A 20,832-nucleotide genomic window follows, 5' to 3' on the forward strand; every position below is an offset into this window, starting at 1 on the left:
TGAGACCACAGTCTCAAAAATTACCATTAGTAACAGTCTACGCCGTCATGGATTAAAATCCTGCAGGGCACACAAGTTTGCCACTGACCATCTGGATGATCCAGAGGAGGCATGGGAGAATGTCATGTCGTCAGATGAGACCAAAATAGAACTTTTTGGTATCAACTCCACTTGTCGTGTTTGGAGGAAGAAGAAGGATGTGTACAACCCCAAGAACACTGTCGCAACAGTGAAGCATGATTGAGGAAGCATCATACTTAGGGGATGCTTTTCTGCACTGTATTGAAGTGAAGATTTATGGGGTCATGTATTGTGAGATTTTGGCCAACAATCTCCTTCCCTCAGTGAGAGCATTGAATATGGATCATAACTGTGTCTTCCAGCATGACAATGACGCAAAACACACAGCTAGGGCAACTAAGTAGTGGCTGTCATGGTTAGGACATGGTTAATGTCCTGTTCTCACAGGGTTAACTTTTGCCGGCCTCTCTTTGGATCTGGGAGGGGTATTTATACTCACTCCAGACTAGGATTCCCTGTCAGCTATACTGTTATTCTGGCTGTGTGTCTGACCTCCCTAGTGTGTGTGTATACTGCATTGCTTGTTTGATTCCCGTGTATGACCCGGTCTGTCCCCTCACTCTGTACTCCGTCTCTCGTTTTGGTACTATTGACTTCTCCGGTTCTGACCTCCTGGCTTGGCTATTGTTACTCCGTTACGGTTTGTCCCTATTGTACCGTCCATTGCCCGTTCTGGTTTTCTGATCTATTGCTACGTCCTGACTATTCGCTCTGTCTAACCCTTTGGTACTGTCCTGCTATCTCATGCTTTGACCCGGCTTGATCTGGTTTACGTCCCTGTCTATGCCCCTTGGTAACTTGTCCCGTAGTTACCTTTCTAGGAGTTTCCCTGCAGCTCCTAGCTTTGTGGAGCTTAGGCCACGCCCCCAGCAGTCACGTGCTTCAAGTCCTGATAGTCTGAAGCAAGCATCGTCATCGCCGCTGCCCCACTCCACAGGTATCTTTGAGCACTGTTTTTGTACTCAGGACACGTGCACTGGCTCGGTGAGCAAGTACAGTGCGGTGTTCCTGACAGTGGTTCTGTAAGAAGTATTTGAAGGTCCTGGAGTGGCCTTGTCAGTCTCCAGACCTGAACCCAATAGAAAATCCTTGGAGGGAGCTGAAACTCAATGTTGCCCAGTGACAGCCCTAAAACCTGAAAGATCAGGAGCAGATCTGAATGGAGGAGTGGGCCAGAATCACTGCTGCAGTGTGTGCAAACTTGGTGAAGAACTACAGGAAACATCTGACCTCTGTAATTGGAAACAAAGGTTTCTGTACCAAATATTAAGTTCTGTTTTTCTATTGTATCAAATATTAATTTCATGAATAAATTGCAAATTAATTGTGCAAAAATCATACAATGTGATTTTCTGAATTTTTTTAACATTCTGTCTCTCACAGTTGAAGTGTTCCTATGATAAAAATTACAGAACTCTCCATTCTTTGCAGGCGGGAAATCTTGAAAAATTGGCAGTGTATCATATACTTATTCTCCCCCCCTGTATGTCTTCACTGCAGCTAAGCAGTTCTGTGATCTTTTGTGCATTATTGATACAAACCAGTGATGCCATACATATATTCTTATATGTGGGCCTGATGGAAAATTAATGACTATAAGCCTATACAGTATGCCCTAGCCAAACTAGTTGGTGCAATATATGTATATATGGTGGTACAAACAAATCAGAATAAACTGTTAAAAACATTAGTTGATACTCCTGGACTTGTTTGGACATTTACTTGCTAACTTGCCAAAATTTTAATTTCACTTTAAACTTAAAAGGGGGTACTTAAAGTCCTGGGGAGAGGGGCATTTTGACTCCAGGGAGCTAGTACAATTCCTACTTCTGCATTTCCTAGAACTATGCACTGCATTAAAGCAGTACACTTTTTAATCTTATTTTCAAACAGAAATATCTATTTTGTTAAAAAATTGAGTTAATATTTGATTAGCTTAAATAAATTTCATAGGTCCACATTAATGACAGCTCCACTTTACTGCCCGAGGTCAAGATAAGGCAAGCTAGGATTGGCTGTCCAAACACATTGGATGAGAATCAGTCAAATCCACTGATTTTCTCAAGACCATGACCATGTACATGGTCATGTTCTGGCTGTTCTCTGATGGCTGATGTCAGGGGAAACAAAGATCAAGCATGTTGAATTTAGTTATTGGTTCTTACTGGAGAGAATCCAACTCTACAGATGTAACAAACAGACAATTCCTGTGTTGCTGCTGTTGACCAGCCATGAGAGGTGCAGCCGCGGGGACTTGAACATGTTATTTGAACACACCAAAGTCACTCGATTAGCACCTGAGGATGCTCGGATAATGCCTTATGCGAGCACATTCACTCATCACTACTACCTATAGATTTTCCACCCACTCATCATTATTAATTTATGAAAAATTAAAACCATTCAGCATCAGGTCTACATTTCAGTGACTATCACCTTCATTTTCTGGTATCTAATGACCAGAAGTACCGGTGAAGTGATTGACATAGAAAGCATAGATGTAGATTGGCATTGCTTGGCTAGTGACTTCTCAATTATTACAATAGGTACACTATTTTTTGCCTCTGTCTTCATAAGCATGCCTTCTTTATTAGGGTGCCTCCGCCTATGGAGGTGAATAAATTTGTGAGCTACAGTATGTTGCTATGTGTTACAAAACAAATACATAATAAATGCATCATAAAACTACAGAAAAAAAAGGAAAAATTAATACTGGGATCTGACAGCTGTTTCCGTATTCCTGGACACTAACCATTACTAATTACTATGCTCCTATGTGGTATAGCTACTACATATCTGCAATGTTATGTACACAGATATTGCAGCCTTTAGACTGATTTGTTTAGTTATGACTTGCAAAGTACCATAATCAGATATATACTCTCTGGAAAAGACATTTGCATCAAAAAAAGGAAACGGGAGCAATAGTCATGTTCTCAACACCCTGTAGGTTATTCGGAGCACTGCAGCTTTAATAGTAACTGATCAAGTGCTTTGCTTGGTAAAGCTCAGATGAGTTTTGTTTGTCCTTTGTTTCATTCTTTCCCATATGTTTCTGAACTTTAGAAGTAAATTAGAGTTCTATAAAAATAGACATGTAAGAAGAGTGGTCTGGACATGTCTTATACATACTGTATTGCAAGAATTTGCATGAAGGGTTTTCCAGTCGGAGAGCCCCTTCTCGAAAAGAAACAATAAGCCAAGCTCTTGAAATGCAAAACTTTGAAAAAACAATAGGGACAACCATCTACATGTACATTTTTATTAATAAGAGCATTTTTTCCATTTTTGTAATATATCATATAACTTTTTGCAGACACAATTCAATAAGATACAGAACTTTAAGTTGAAATGAAGTTAACTCCTTAATGACCATCAATACGTCTTTTTACTAACCTGAGATATAAGAGAATAGCATCCCCATACAGGTGACAATCCAGCAGCTGTCGGCTGTACACTATAGCTGACAACTTGCTGCATTAGCCACGATCAGTGTTGGCACCGTCCATATCTGTTTAACCCTTAGATGCTGCTGTCAATAGTGACTACATCATATAAATGTTTAACAGAGTGTGGCTTCTCTCTCTTTATCCCCATCGGCATCTTGAGATCATGATTGTGTGGTCCTGATGTTTGCCATGGCAATTCACGACCAAATAGTGGCCTTAGAGTCTGACGGCTGTTGTAACCTGTTCAAAAGTCAGCGACATTTAGGTGGTAAAAATCAACTTTTTCATTCCTATCATGCCACTTTGTCTTAATTCCTGAAAATCATCTGAAGGGTTAATAAACTACCTGACTGCAGTTTTCAATATGTCGAGGGGTGCTGTTTTTAAAATGGTATCACTTTTGGGGGTTTTCCAATATATAGGACCCCTAAAGTCACTTCAAACCTGGATAGGTCCCTAAAAAAATACATTTTGGAAATTTCCATGAAAAAAAGAAAAATTGCTGCTACATTTTTAAACCTCCTAAAATGCTAACAAAATAAAATAACATTTTACAAATGGTGCTGATGTAAAGCAGACATGTGGGAAATGTTATTTATTAATGTTTTTCTGTGGTATGACTATCTGAATTAAAGGGATAATCATTCAAAGTTTGAAAATTGCTATTTTTTTTAGATTTTTGTCAAATTTCTGCTATATTTCTAAATAAACACAAAACACATCAACCTAAATTTACCATTATCATAAAGTATAATGTGTCACGAAAAAAAATCTCAAAATCACTGGAATTTGTTGAATCATTTCAGAGTTATTGCCACATAAAGTGACACTGGTCAGATGTTTAAAATTTGGCACTGTCACTAAGGGGTTAAAATCAGCTCTAGAGAACACAAGCAATATTTTTACTTTTTGACAAAACCAGCAAAAGAATCAGTATGGCGTAACCTGGATTGCATTTTGAAATACTGCACAGCTATCTACATACATGAGCCATGTAAATTTAATCTGCAAGTAGCCCTATTTTCAGAATTGCTCTTGGCAAAATTGACCACTTACGGTGACTTTCTGATCCCAGCATAGAGGTGGTCATGCACACAGTGAGGAAAATAAGTATTTGATACACTGCTGATTTTGCAAGTTTTCCCACCTACAAAGAATCGAGAGGTCTGTAATTATCATAGGTACACTTTAACTGTGAAAGACAGAATCTAAAAATAAAAACTGAAGATCACATTGCATCATTTTTAAATAATTAAATTGCATTTTACTGCATGAAATAAGTATTCGATCACCTACCAACCAGCAAGTATTCTGGCTCTCACAGACCCATTAGTTTTTCTTTTAGAAGCCCTCCTACCCTCCGCATTCATTACCTGTATTAACTGCACCTGTTTGAACTTGATACTAGTATAAAAGACACCTGTCCACACACTCAATCACACTCCAACCTCTCCACCATGGCCAAGACCAAAGAGCTGTCTAAGGATACTAGGGACAAAAATGTCAACTTGCACAAGGCTGGGAGGTGCTACAGGACAATAGGCAAGCGACTTGGTGACAAGGCAACAATTGTTGGTGCAATTACTAGAAAATGGAAGAAACACAAGATGACTGTCAATCTTCCTTTATCTGGGGTTCCATGCAAGATCTCACCTCCTGGAGTAAGGATAATTGTGAGAAAGGTCAGGAATCAGCCCACAACTAGACAAGAGAATCTGGTCAATGACCTGAAAAGAGCTGGGACCGCAGTCATGGATTAAAATTCTGGAGGGTAAGCAATGTCCCACTGCTCATGCCAGCACATGCCCAGGTCCATTTTAAGTTCGCCAATGACCATCTGGATGATCCAGAGGAGGCATGGGAGAAGGTCGTGTGGTCAGATGAGACCAAAATAAAACTTTTTGCTATCAACTCCACTCATTGAGTTTGGAAGAAGAAGAAGGATGAGAACAACCTCAACAACACCATCCCAACCATGAAGCATGGTTGGGGAAACATCATACTGTGGAGCTGCTTCTCTGCAAAGGGGAGAGGACGACTGCACCATATTGAAGGGAGGATAGATGGGGTCATGTAATGCAAGATTTTGGCCAACAACCTCCTTCCCTCAGTAAGAACATTGAAGATGGGTTATGGCTGGGTATTCCACCATGACAATGATCCAAAAGTACATTTGATCAAAGTATGAGGCAGTTATAACATGGCAGTTAGACAGGTCAGGAGACAGGTAAGACATTTATATACACCTATTCCCAGGACATTTGGATTGCAACAAATATATACCATATGCGTGGATGTGTGTGAATGCAGCGGCCAGGATATAAATTACACAAATGCAGTGTAATTTATATCCTGGCCGCTGCATTCACACACATCCACCGCCCTGGCATTAACTCTCTACACTTCATCCATATTGGCCCCTCAGTCCTTTCCTCTCCTATGTATAGCACTCATGCTCTTTTCACATTGCTAAATTGCACATATCCATTCAGTCCGACCATTCAACATCAGAGACGCTCTCACAAATCACTTAACCATCTGCTCACTCTTTCTATCCTCCTCCTAGTCGCAGGAGACATTGCTCCCAACCCTGGTCCCCCATGTTATAGAAAGTCAAACCCCCAACAGCTACACTCAGAAACCCCTTTAATCTTATTAATGCTCCCTGCATGCCTTCTGTCTCTCAACTGTGCCCTTTGGAATTCTCGCTCAGTGTGTAATAAACTCTCCTTCATCCATGACTTCTTCCTTTCAAATTCTCTTAACCTTCGGGCTCTTACTGAAACCTGGCTCCAGCAGTCAGACACTACCGCTGCTGCTGCTCTTTCATATGGTGGACTATACTTTTCTCTCACCCCAAGATCAGACAATAGAGCAGGTGGAGGCGATTGTCTGCTCCTATCACCAAAATGTACCTTTCAGGTTATCCCTCAAGTACCCTCACTTGTCTTCCCTTCTTTTGAGGTCCATGCCTTCAGACTCTACACCCCCTTCTCCATGCTAGTGGAGGTGGTGTATCGTCCTCCTGGCCCCTCCCATCTGTTCCTGCATCATTTTACCACTTGGCTTCCACATTTTCTCTCATGTTACATCCCTACCCTCATCATGGGCGATTTCAACATCCCCATTGCTCTTCCCCTCTCCCCATCTGCTACTCACCTTTTATCTCTAACCTCCTCGTTTGGCCTTTCGCAGCTTACTATTTCTCCAACGCATGAAGATGGAACCTCCCTCGACTTGGTCTTCTCTCGGCTTTGTGCAGTGGATTATTTCACAAACTCCCCTCTCCCGCTCTCTGACCACAACCTTCTTTCATTCTCTATCAAGAACTGCCAGGCCGCTCAGGTCACCCCCACTGTCCATACTTATAGAAACATACAGGCTATTAACACCCAGAAACTTATGAAGAACTTGCAGTCTTCAATGGCCCCTATCTCCTCCCTTTCATGTCCTGATTCTGCACTGCACTGCATTGCACTACAATGAAACACTTCAAAGTGCCCTGGATGAATTTGCTCCTCCTATAATAGAAAAACACGACACAGATGGCGACAACCCTGGCACACCCTGCAAACACGTTTCCTGCCGCGGTGCTCCTGGTGCTCCGAACGTCTGTGGAGAAAATCCAATCTACACGAAGATTTCATCCATTATAAGTTTATGCTTAGAACATACAACACTGCCCTTCACCTCTCCAAACAAACCTATTTCAACACCTCATCACCTCACTGTCCAATAACCCTAAACATCTCTTTGACACTTTTCATTCCCTGCTCAACCCAAGAGTGCAGGCCCCAACCACGGTGCTTTGAGCTGACGATCTGGCCAATTACTTCAAAGAAAAAAATTGACCTTAACCGACAGGAAATTATCTCCCAATTACCTCATACCATACATTTTCCTTCCTCCCCCACTGCATCTAGCTCACTCTCTGATTTTGAACCAGTGACAGAAGAAGTAAGCAAGCTCCTTGCATCTTCTCGCCCAACCACTTGCATCAGTGACCCATTTCCGTCACATCTCATCCAGTCCCTTTCCCCTGCTGTCACCATTCACCTAACTAAAATATTTAACCTCTCTCTCTTCTGGTATCTTTCCCTCCTCATTTAAGCATGCCATCATATATCCACTACTTAAAAAACCATCCCTCGACCAAAATTGTGCCGCTAACTATAGACCTGTCTCTAATCTTCCCTTCATCTCTAAAGTCCTGAAACGCCTGGTCCACTACCATCTGATCCACTATCTCTCTGATAACTCTCTTCGCGACCCTCTCCAATCCGGTTTCCGCTCTTTACACTCTACTGAATCTGCCCTCACTAAAGTCTCTAATAATCTACTAACAGCTAAATCTAATGGTCACTACTCCATGCAAATTCTCTTGGATCTCTCTGCAGCATTCGACACTGTGGATCATCAGATCCTTCTCACTATGCTCCGCTCCATCGGCATCAAGGACACAGTTCTCTCCTGGTTTTCCTCCTATCTCTCTGACCGCTCCTTTACTGTTTCTTTTGCTGGTTCCTCCTCCTCTCATCTTCCCCTTACTGTTTGGATTCCTCAATGATCAGTCCTAGGCCCCCTCCTCTTCTCTTTGTACACTGCCCCATTGGTCAAACAATCAGTAGATTTGGTTTCCAGTACCATCTCTATGCTGATGACACCCAATTATACTCTTCTTCTCCTGACATCACGCCTGCCGTTTTAGAAAACACCAGTGATTGTCTAAACGCTGTGTCTAACATCATGTCCTCACTATATTTGAAACTGAACCTGTCAAAGACTGAACTCCTTGTGTTTCCTCCCGCTACTAATGTACCTATACCCGACATTGCCATTTCCATGTGTGGTTCCACTATTTCTCCCTAGCAACATGCCCGCTGTCTTGGGGTCATACTTGACTCCGAGCTTTCCTTTGCACCCCACATCCGATCACTGGCTCCCTCTTGTTATCTGCAGCTCAAAAACATTTCTAGAATTCAACCTTTTCATACTTTTGACTCCACGAAGACTCTTACTGTTTCTCTTATTCATTCTCATCTAGACTATTATAACTCCCTTCAAATCGGTCTCCCTCTTACCAAACTCTCCCCCCTCCAATCTGTCTTGAATGCTGCAGCCAGGATCATAGTCCTCGCCAATTGTTACACCGATGCCTCTACCTTGTGCCAGTCATTACACTGGCTACCCATCCACTCCAGAATCCAGTACAAACTTATTTCCCTCACCCACAAAGCTTTTCATGGCTCAGCACCACCCTACATCTCCACCCTCGTTTCAGTCTACCACCCTACCCGTGCCCTCCGTTCTGCTTATGACCTCTACCACCCTACCCGTGCCCTCCGTTCTGCTTATGACCTGAGGTTAGCATCCTCAATAGTCAGAACCTCCCACTCCCATCTCCAAGACTATACACGTGCTGCGCCAATTCTTTGGAATGCACTTCCCAGGTCAATACGATTAGTCCCCAATCCCTACAATTTTAAGCGTGCCTTGGAAACGCAAATATTCAGACTGGCCTACTGCCTCAACACATTAACCTAACTATCCCTGTGTGGCACAGTCAAAAGTTTTACCATAACCAGGTTCCCCGCATCATGTTCCCACATGCTTTATGCATCTATTAGCCCTCTGTGTCTGTACTGTTACACACTTAACATTATGGCTGGTCCAAACAATCAGGGCAATTGTTACCACCCACCTTTCATGTCTACCTTTTTCCTCATAGATTGTAAGCTTACGAGCAGGGCCCTCATTCCTCTTGGTATCTGTTATGATCTATGTGATTATTGTTATGCTGTAATGTCTATCATCTGTACAAGTCCCCCTGAAATGTAAGGTGCTGCGGAATATGTCGGCGCTATAGAAATGAAATGTATTATTATTATTATGAATAAAACACACAACCAGGGCAACTAAGGAGTGGCTCCGTAAGAAGCATTTCAAGGTCCTGGAATGGCCTAACCAGTCTCCAGACCTGAACCCAATAGAAAATCTTTGGAGGGAGCTGAAACTCAATGCTGCCCAACAACAGCCCCGAAACTTGAAAGATCTGAAGATCTATATGTAGGCGTGGGCCAAAATCCCTGCTGCAGTGTGTGTAAACTTGGTCAAGAACTATAGGAAACGTCTGACCTCTGTAATTGCTAACAAAAGTTTCTATACCAAATATTAAGTTATGCTTTCTATTGTATCAAATACTTATTTTATGCCATAAAATGCAAATTATTTCTGTAAAAATCATACAATGTGATTTTTTGGTTTTTATTTTTAGATTCCGTCTCTCACAGTTGAAGTGTACCTACGATAAAAATTACAGATGTCTCCATTCTTTGTAGGTGGGAAAACTTGCAACATTGGCAGTGATTCAAATACTTATTTTCCTGACTGTATATGACTGCTGTCTATTAACATGAATGGGTAATATGGATAATCACTCAGGTACTCACCAACCAGACATTTAAGAAATATAACATCAATATGATAGAAAAGTTTGTGAATACAAACAGTATGTAATATATTACGGCACTTGGCAATCTACATCAGACCCATTGCAAATGAATGGAGCTATAATAAGCATGCATGGTCCAACACCTGCAAGTAAGAAACTTAAAACAGCAAAAATTCAACAAAGTGCTGCTCACCAATACTCTAAAAAGCAAAAATGAAGAATATAATTTAGTAAGGTACTATGAATAATTGATTCTTGCATAAAATCTAAATAAAATAGGAGCAGCCACTAACAAATGAGTAACACTTGTAGCTTTCTTTTAGTTCACTGTGGTTTGACATTGCCCTGGCCGTGTAAAGCTAATTATGACTGCAACACTATTAGTGGAAGCACAAACCTACCAGATCAAAAATTAAGAGATTGGAAGTGGCGTGTTTAAGCCACTAGATGAGGAAACTTACACCTACGATATATGATGACATTACAAAACATAATATGACCTGCAAATATTTTCTTCTACACCCCTTGAAAGGTAAACAAAAATCTTCATTTTGCCAACTCACTTAAATTGTATTTATTTGCAGCATCTGCATAAAATCAAAAACCTTCTATATTAGTGGCCAAAGGTAGAAGAGCATGTGCTTGAAAACATGAAAGTAAGAGACCATTTAAAAGGAACCCGAAGATCATGTTCAGCGTGCATCAGACACTGGCTGCATGATTTCAGCCATGTGTTTGACTTTGAAACATTGTGGCATTTCAGAGAAAATCAAACTGGCCAGGTACCGAGTGGCGGGAATAGTAAAAACATCAATTATTATGCAGACTATACAGATGCAATACTGACCATGAGTACAAGTCTCTGGGCTACTACTGTAATGGTGCTGAAGAGGTAACCGCCATCAAACTGCCTCCAACATTCCCATTCTGATACTAATGTCCTCAGACTCTGAGTCTGTGTAGTTCCCATGCACGTTAGCATGTAAGGGCCTTTCTTTCAACTCTGAATGTGAACACCCTGTCCAAGGTAATGCATCTTGTTGCTTTCCATCACCCGGGGCATATGCTTGGGGTGCCTTTCCCCTTATAAGCCACTGCTCAATTGATGGATTAGAAGCAGGTCATTTCCTATTGAACGTTCATGGATTTTCCAGATTAGCAGGAACTGTGGAGTAAAAATACACCAAAGTAATGTGTATATGTCAAAACTAGAATGACATACAAGTATGACATCATTTTGACGGCCTTACCACAATCAATCATTTCAGTGTCATTTTTCTGTCCTGGACTTAGAAATGTACTATACGTATGTACCGTAGACATCCCACCAGATGCAGGTGAGGTTTGTTGCATAACGTAGCAATGTTGTATCCAGTTCTAAGTTCATTCCCTTTGTTTCTGGTTTTGTCATCAGGCCTCGTGCCTCCACTTAGGGCATTTCTAGGGAAAGTGTAATGGTTTGTGTTGTTATTTTTGGACTAGTGGTGTCATTCAGGCAAGTAGTTAAGGGGTTAACTCCACTTTGTTATCTAAATAACTCCACTCCTTTACGTGAGCCCTGGCCAAGTTTTTAGTTTCCAGTTTTTGGTTCTGCTTGACCTGGTCTACAACCTTGATCTCAGTTCCAGTTTTGCTAATGTTTTTCAGTTACAGACCTTGGCTTGTTTTTGGACTTCCCTCCTATCAGACATTTTTGTCCCTTTTCCAGACCCCCTGGCTGTGACGCAGATTCTTGACCATCCTTTGCCAGCCCACTCCACCGACCAACAGCTCGCCATATGAAAGTCCAGATCCTTTTAAAGGGTGAAGAATTAAGGTGAAGGCCTTGGTAACCCCTGGGATCTGGTAGATGGAGTAACTATTGCTAAGCCTGTCCATAGAAATCCTATTAAGAACTGACAGGCTATCGCGCACAGAGCACAAGTGACAAGTACATGCAGAATATAGACAAATGATAAATGCTACATAAATATCCTTGATGCCTATCACATTTTGCTAATAATCTTTCATGTCTACGTTCAGTGATCCATGATGGCTACACTCCAGTAAGCTGCAGATCTAGCCAACCTCTGGGACAACAGGGAGATCCCAATTTCAGACTGTTCTGCCTCTTTTCTAAAGAAAACAAAAACATATTTTCTCCAATGCAAATTCCAAAACTCTCTCATGGTAACATTTCTCTTTCATCTTCAAAAATGTCACAGGACTTATGTTGATTTTCTTGATATCAGAAAAAGATGAATACAAATCACGTAGAATAGTCTATGGTCTCTACTACATGGTTGCAAAGACTGAAAAGCCACAAGTCCATCAAGATCAACCTTCTGTTTATGGTAATGTCTTCCGCCTGATGCAGTTAGGCTTCTATAATGATTTAATGCTGATTTTAACAAAATACTCAAATGTCCCATATACAAACTGCTATTCTCAGTTATGCAAATGATGTAACATAGGTGACTGTGCCCTGTCCATCACTGATCGGTATCAGTAATATAGACTCAATATCCCTCTTAAGGCCTGTTTCACACTTACGTTTATCATGTCAGTTGGCAGCCGCCAAAAAGGCGGAGAACGGATCCGTGGCCGATGAAACATCAACTGGAGGATTTAGGGTTAAATCTCCAGCAAGTGGGAAAAATGCAGATCCGGCCACACAAAAAATGTTGCATTGTCCGTCCAGTGATGTCAGCGGACGCCAAAATTAGCGGATCCGCAGAAATACGGATGCAACGGATGACCGTCAGTCAAAATCCGCCGTTACAGAGGATTTTGACTGATGGTGACAAACGGATGTGTGAAACAGGCCTAAGGGCCTTTTACACATAGCAATCTCGCTTTGTGTGACACGTACCTGCGACCGCACCCCCCGCTGGATATTGCTGATCACGCTCGAATGTCCTGGGCCATTTTTTCCTCGTTGGTGTCCCATTGGCGCCGACTAGTGATGCATGGACGCAGGCGGAAGTCGTCATCATCGCGCGGTGTGACAGGTAAGAGCGACCGCCGACGGATCGCTTATCACTGCTGCATCGCTTGTGAGATCTGCCTGTTTGGCAGCTCACTAGCGATCATGCAGCGATGCACCAGCGATCCTGACCGGGTCGTATCGTTGTTGGGATCGCTGGTGCATCTCTAAATGTAACAAGACCCTTAGGAAACTAGTGGTCAACGCTCAAAAGATTACTAAGTACAAACCACAATAACTACAATTATAAGCACGAAATAGATACTTTATACAGATAAGTGTTTCTTTTAGGGGACTCTTAAACCAGTATCATAAAAGTAATGCAATGTATCTATCTGTCTATCTATCTATTATCTATCTACATATCTATCTATCTATCTATCATCTATCTATTATCTATCTATAGATATATCTATCTATTATCTATCTACCTATAGATCTATCTATTATCTATCTATTATCTATCTATTATCTATCAATTATTTATCTATTATCTATCTATCCCTTTATCTATCTATCTATCTGTCTATCTATCTCTCTATCTATTTATCTATCTATCTATCTATTTAATATGTATCTCTATCTCTTTTATAACTGTCTTTCTTTTAATATGTATTCTAATTTTTAAAGCCATCAGTTTGATATGACAGTACTTCTGAACAGAAATATGATGTGAGGTGTAGCTAAACAGAAATATACGAGACGGTGACAGGACAATTGTGTACAAGATAATTGTGTACGGACTATTGTGTACAGACAATTGTGTACAGGCCAATTGTGTACAATGACAATTGTGTACAAGGCAATTGTGTACAAGGCGATTGCCCTGTACACAATTGTCCTTGTACACAATTGTCCTTGGACACAATTGGCCTGTACACAATTTTCTGTACACAATTGTCCGTACACAATTATCTTGTACACAATTGTCATGGAACCATAAGAGACAGATCCATTTAAGGCATTATGCCTCATGTTCTAGTAATCAGTGATCTGCCTGGCTATAGACAATTTGTCCTGGCCACCGCTCGGTGCATATTTCATGTATCTGTAGAATTTACATACTTTTAAAGATTTCTATTTGTGAAATCTGAGCAGAATAATCTACATATTGATAAGAAACCTTGCGCACAGGCAGGAGGGCCGGGGTTTCTGTATCTCACTGCTACCTGTTACAGAAACTGAGTTCTGTGGATGTAAGGATGTAAGGCCAATTACACTCCTAGAAGATGGTGATGTAATAATTCTGCCTGTCTTGAATACAAGGTACAAATAATAATAATAATAATAATAATTACACAATATTTTCTTTAAAAAAAAAAAAATTCCCTGTCTGCTTAAACTTTGTGCTATATGATGCTTTGCGGATTGCACCCGGTGGTCAGTTCGTCCTTGTTTTCTTACAGCCATTTTGTCTTTTCTTGGACAATAATTACGCAGTCACATCTCTACTTGTGTGTATTGATGTAAAGATGCATTGTCTTTTTTTATTTATTTATAAAATGTGTCAATAAAATTATACACTTTAGATTATTTTCATTGATCAATTATATCTTCAGTTTGATTATTAATGCAGATTGTTGTGTGTTCTATTAATCAGACTGTTCTGTCCCAGTAGCAGGGCTCTCTGCTCCTTCAATCCCAATAACAGCGCTGATATTTCTGCTTTTTTTCCCATTAACTCTGAAATCCCACAGATTCCTGTGCAGCAGCTCACACCTGACTGGGCAGCCGGATTGTCTCAATTAGTTGAGCTGTTTGGTTGTAGGCATTGTGGCTGGAGCTGGAAAAGCAGACTGGAAAATCAAGTGGCTTGTCCTTCTTTTGTCATGGGTAACCCCTCTGCTCCTTGATAAATGATCCCTACGCTTGAGCTTCCCAGTCCTCCACCTGCTGAGCTGACCTCTCAGGCTGCAGCACCATTAACAATTTCACTGCTGTCTCATTTTCAGCCAGGATCTTTCATCATGTCAAGGTTTTATGTTATTCATTTGAGTTCACCTGCTGTGATAATAAGCAGTGGAGAAACTGTCCTATGACGTGACATACAAATGTTATACAACCTGTTCTTGTCTATGGCTAAGCCAACTAATACATATCTATCTATCTACCATACATACATACATACATCTGTCTATCCTTACACTATCTTTATACAATAGAGTTCTTACAAGCAATCTTTGGATTTAACTTAACATCAGAATCATGAAAGTCTCTTGGGCTAGTTATCCATGTTCTATCTATCTATCTACAGATCTATCGTATCCCTCTATCTATCTATTTATCTATCTATTTATCTATCTATCTATAGATCTATCTATTTATCTATCTATCTATCTATCTATCTATCTATCTATCTATAGATCTATCTATCTATCTATCTATCTATCTATCTATCTATCTATCTATCGATGTATCTATCTAAGTATCTATCTATCCCTCTATCTATCTATCTATCTATCGATCTATCTAAGTATCTATCTATCTATCTCACTATCTATCTATCTAAGTATCTATCTATCCCATATCTATCTATCTCTCTATCTCTCATCTACCTATCTGTCCATCTATCTTACATGTGCTAGATCTGTCTCAAATATCTTTCCAGCTTTCAGACTTCAGATCATCACACCTTACCTGAGGGCATTCAGGCTGTCACCACCCAAATAAAATCTATTTAAATGAATTCTGGGGGATCCAGGATGTTTAAAAAGTTTGTTGCTGTCCAATAGTGAGACTCTGTTCCTGATAAATATATAAGGGAAGGGGGAGGATGAGGGCAAAATAATATAGATCACTGTCTGAGCGCCCTATAAAATATTCAGCAGCTCCCACTGCAGGACAAACACCTCTCTGTGATCCTTGTTGATGCTCCTGTGCTGCACAACCTGTCACTCATTGTCTGCACACCAACCTTGCTGTCACTTCAATAAAGGCTCCTTTCCTACCTGGGGATATTACCGGAGACATGAAGGTGATGCTGCCACCATGCTGTGTGAGAGGCCACATGGACCAGGATCTGGACCCTGGAAGCTTATGGTGAGAGGAGCAGGAGAGAGAAAGTCAGTGTAGACATGAGTAAAGTGGGCAACTTAATGAGCATCAGGGGAGAGGCAGCAGCTGGTGCCCCCTCCTAATGTCACCCAGCTCGGCCCTGGCATCACAAGAGCAGCATAGCCCACATGTCACAAGGAGGAGGCTACAAGAATAAATAGGGACACGAATATCAATATTATGTCAGCTCACTGGGATATAAATGCAGGGAACAATCTAGATAGATAGATAGATAGATAGATAGATAGATAGATAGATAGATAGATAGATAAGACAGACAGTTAGCTAGATTATAAATAGATATGGGATAGATAGATATATAAATAGATAGATAATAGATAGATGTGGGATAGATAGAGTAGATAGATAGATACAACAGACAGACAGATAGGTAGATAGATAGATAATTGATAGATAGATAGATAAGACAGACAGATAGATAATCGATAGATAATAGATAGATACAACAGACAGACAGATAGATATGGGATAGATAGATAAATAGATAGATAGATGGATAGATAGATATTGTAGGATTAAATTCTGATATTCTAAAATAATTACATTATATCTATCCCATTACTACTCAATGGTGTCAAACTTTTAGAAATCATTAGTGAAATTGTGGTATCTCACAAAGTTATGTTCTCTGGTGCAGATTAAGAAAATCAGAAGAGGTTGGGAACGTTGCTGAATTTGGATCTGTATTTATTGTCCTGGGGTCGGTAGGATGGATCCCATTAGATCGGGTGGCATCATTATTCTTAGATTGTAAGCAGGAGGACGAGGCAATGGGACTTTTCTGCCGGCGGTGATTTCCATCTAATACTTGTTTAGATCATCTCAGTTCCCAGTCATGTAGTAATGTGTGCGGGGAGGTGACATCTCGCCTCATCATGACACACTATTATCCTATTACTTACATAGTAGTGAGTTATGTCCTAATGAAACGATTTTAAACGAGTGACAACTTCCACCGGTTCCCTGGGGGGCATTAATCCCGTACCCCATCTCCCCCCATGAGCTGTGCCCAGGGGGTGATCTGTTCTCTATATACCCTGGAGTTCAGGATTCAGGAGCAATTGTTATAAATGGCCCCTTTACATCTCCCCTGTTTTAATATAATTGGAAATGGAGAATTCTCTGCAGAAGAGACAACTGGACTCAATTCAGAAATAGCCGCTTTTTTCATTCATATATGTGATGAAAACCGCAAGAGAGAAGCGAACTAACGCACAGGCACGGTACACAAAGTCACATATAAAAAAAGGAAAAAAATAGGGTTAGCTGATGATTATATTAATATCCAGGACTCCTTATTCATAGTGAAGTGGTAATTTTTCTAGCTTTATCAGAAATATAGGAGATGGATAGATAGATCTATAGGTAGATTGATAGTGAGAAAGATAGATAACAGTTACAATCAGATGTAAGTACATACTGTATATCAAATACATATACAAACTAACAGATACAGAGTGTTAACGTTTCAACCTAAATTTCCGATTATATTTAACATTTGGAGTTATCTAAGGGCTTCAGCTCTTCTTATCATCCACCTGTTGACACCTGACAGTGCTTCCCTATTACCTGTTTCTGCATATCACTAAGTGTCACCATTATAGTAAGTGAATAAAGTCAGGAATTAACTCGTTTCCATTTTTTCTATTACATATTATCACTGATATCATCCACGTTCTTCTCCTGACCATTACCGAGGATGCAGCCACTATCTGATCAGGTACAGTATCTATTAGCAGATCCAACACCTGTGATGGTTGAACAACTTGCTAAATACACACTTGTCTGACAAAGTTGAAGTGTCGGTGCCCCGAACCGCTGCTGTATGCATGGCTCATAAAAGTGGGTTACATGCATATAGTTTGTGTATGTGTGTGCATTGCATATTTGCGCGCACACACACTATAAATATGTGTATATATACATTATATATATATATTACACACACACTATATATATATATATTATAATATATGTATGTTTCACCTACTTTTCCATGCTGTGCACACATGTATCAGTATAAATTTCAGCTTTCTACAGCTGGCATGGAGCATGGCTGGCTTCCATCTTACCTGGGAGTTTTTCATCAGGTCTGCCCACATGCTGGTGCCGTCCCCCCCTCTCATCAGCACGTGGTAGGCGAAGAAGTAGATGCCAGGCAGGGGGCAGGTGAACTTGCCAGTGGAGGGCTCATAGTAGTTCCCCACATTGGTGACAACGTCGTCAAAGCGTAACACCTCGTAGCCCTCGTGTGGCTTCCTCAGCCCCGCATAGAAGGCGATCTTTGGGCTGTAATAGGACGAGACATAACCTCCAGGTCCAGGTCCTGGGGGGCCAGGTGGTCCCGGTCGTCCTGGCTCTCCGGCTGGTCCTTTAGGACCGGGTGGTCCAGGAGGTCCCGGTAATCCTCGGAGTCCCGATTTGCCCTTTTTTGCCCCCTGGTCCATTTTGCTCCCCTGTAGATGGGGCGGAGGGGAGATGAGCCCGTACTCCTGGCTGGACTCTGCAGAGGACGCCCCATGTGTCTGGGGGGTGTAGGGGTCGCAAACCATCCTGCAGCTGCCCAGCATCTCATAGTGGCTGCTGGTCTTTGAGCTGCTGACCAGTAGAGGGATGGCTATGAGGAGGATCAGAACCATGGCCACCCCGATGGCGGCACCGATCACCCTCTTCCTGCGGCTGAGCCTGGACGCCGCCAGGGCTAGAAAGTCTTCTTCACTTTTGGAAGTAATGGTGGAAACTTCTTCTGGACTGGTTCAGACAGAAAACCCACCGTCCAGAGCCAGGGGCGCCGTGCCACTCCCTATGGATTCCAGTCCCACCTGTTGCCAGTCTGACAGGTCCTCCTGCCGGGCTCCTGGGCCACTTCTCCTGGACTTCGGTGGCTTCCTGGGCTGAGATGAGGAAGCCAAAACTTTTTCCAGTCTGGGAGCTCGTCCTTTTCTGCAGCCTGGATTCCAGATGTGTTGCTCCAAGGCTCCTCTTTTCATGCCAGCTCAAATGGGCATGATGTGTGCATCACCTCGTAGCTTCTGTGAAACTCTGCTCAGATGCAAGTGATAAGGGAGGTCTGTGAAGGCAAAGATGTGTGAACTGTCTTTAAGAAAATAAGAGCGACCTCTGGTGCCATGAGAAAGAGGAGGAGAAGCTGAGCGCTGCTGCCTGCAGGCACAGTGTCGGATCCCATCCTCTGCTCATTTACATGAGAAGAAAGCAGATTGGCATAGACAGGGCACAGACAGGGCACAGACAGGGCACGGAGGAGGTGGGCTGTGTCCTCTGTGTTACGGGAGACCCACTATGTGCTACCATCCTGCAGACATCAGGGCCTCTGATTCCTCAGCCCCAGGCTACATTATATCCATTGTGTTGTCCTTTATTCCATCACCTGATTATTGGGAAACAGAAGCTTGGAAGCAGCAAATCTGCGGGATTGTTTAACAAAGTGTTTTATATGCTGAGCTGGTATCATCCCGGAGCAATTAAGTACTTTCCTTGTGTCTCCCTGTCTCCTTTCCCTGTAGAGATTGATTAAGAACTGACAAATCCAGCAGGAATCACCTAAGGGTGCAGCAAAAGATCACACACCCCATCTCATGGCAGCCTAATCAGCAATTAATCAATTAAAAAGCCTCCTCAGGACAGATGGGACTTCCAGGGCTGCACACAAAAGGTCAGAGGCCCTTCATCGCCCAGCACTAAAAGATCTTTATAGATGGGTGGATACATAGATACTTTGCATCTTGATATAGATAATAGATACCTAAATTGTACACAAATATATCAAACGTTCTGTGAGCTACTTCCCCTCACCACTGTTTTTTCCTTTGTTAATAGATACCTCATCTATTTATAGCTCATTATCTATCTATCTATCTATCTATCTATCTATCTATCTATCTATCTATCTCACTATCTATCTATCTCACTATCTATCTATCTCACTATCTATCTCACTATCTATCTATCTATCGACATACAGTATCTATCTATCTATCCATCTATCTCACTATCTATCTATCTATCTATCTATCTATCTATCTATCTATCTATCTATCTATCTATCTATCTCTCTATCTACATACAGTATCTATCTATCTATCTATCTATCTATCTATCTCACTATCTATCTATCTATCTATCTATCTATCTATCTATCTATCTATCTATCTATCTATCTCACTATCTATCTATCTCACTATCTATCTCACTATCTATCTATCTCACTATCTATCTATCTATCTCACTATCTATCTCACTATCTATCTATCGACATACAGTATCTATCTATCTATCCATCTATCTCACTATCTATCTATCTATCTATCTATCTATCTATCTATCTATCTATCTATCTATCTATCTATCTATCTATCTATCTCACTATCTATCTCACTATCTATCTCTCTATCTACATACAGTATCTATCTATCTATCTATCTATCTATCTCACTATCTATCTATCTATCTATCTATCTATCTATCTATCTATCTATCTATCTATATACAGTATCTATCTATCTATCTATCTATCTATCTATCTCACTATCTATCTATCTCACTATCTATCTATCTCACTATTTATCTCACTATCTATCGACATACAGTATCTATCTATCTATCTATCTATCTATCTATCTATCTATCTACATACAGTATCTATCTATCTACCTCACTATCTATCTATCTCACTATCTATCTCACTATCTATCTATCTATCTATCTATCTACATACAGTATCTATCTATCTATCTATCTATCTATCTATCTATCTATCTATCTATCTATCTATCTATCTATCTATCTACATA

General features: G+C 41.0%; 1 protein-coding gene across 1 annotated transcript in view; it reads right to left on the reverse strand.

The window, feature by feature from the left end:
* The window catches only part of C1QL4 (complement C1q like 4), a 183,282-nt gene extending 164,077 nt beyond the window's left edge, over window positions 1-19,205 (reverse strand). Inside the window, exon 1 of the mRNA XM_073563414.1 lies at window positions 18,094-19,205. Coding sequence (XP_073419515.1) covers window positions 18,094-18,660 — 567 coding nt within the window. The 5' untranslated portion in view covers window positions 18,661-19,205. The remainder of the gene's footprint in view (window positions 1-18,093) is intronic.
* Window positions 19,206-20,832: the final 1,627 nt, after the last annotated feature.

The sequence above is a fragment of the Dendrobates tinctorius genome, unplaced genomic scaffold (genome assembly GCF_039654945.1).
Source record: "Dendrobates tinctorius isolate UK_male_01 unplaced genomic scaffold, ASM3965494v1 ptg000388l, whole genome shotgun sequence".
Classification (NCBI taxonomy): Eukaryota; Metazoa; Chordata; class Amphibia; order Anura; family Dendrobatidae; genus Dendrobates; species Dendrobates tinctorius.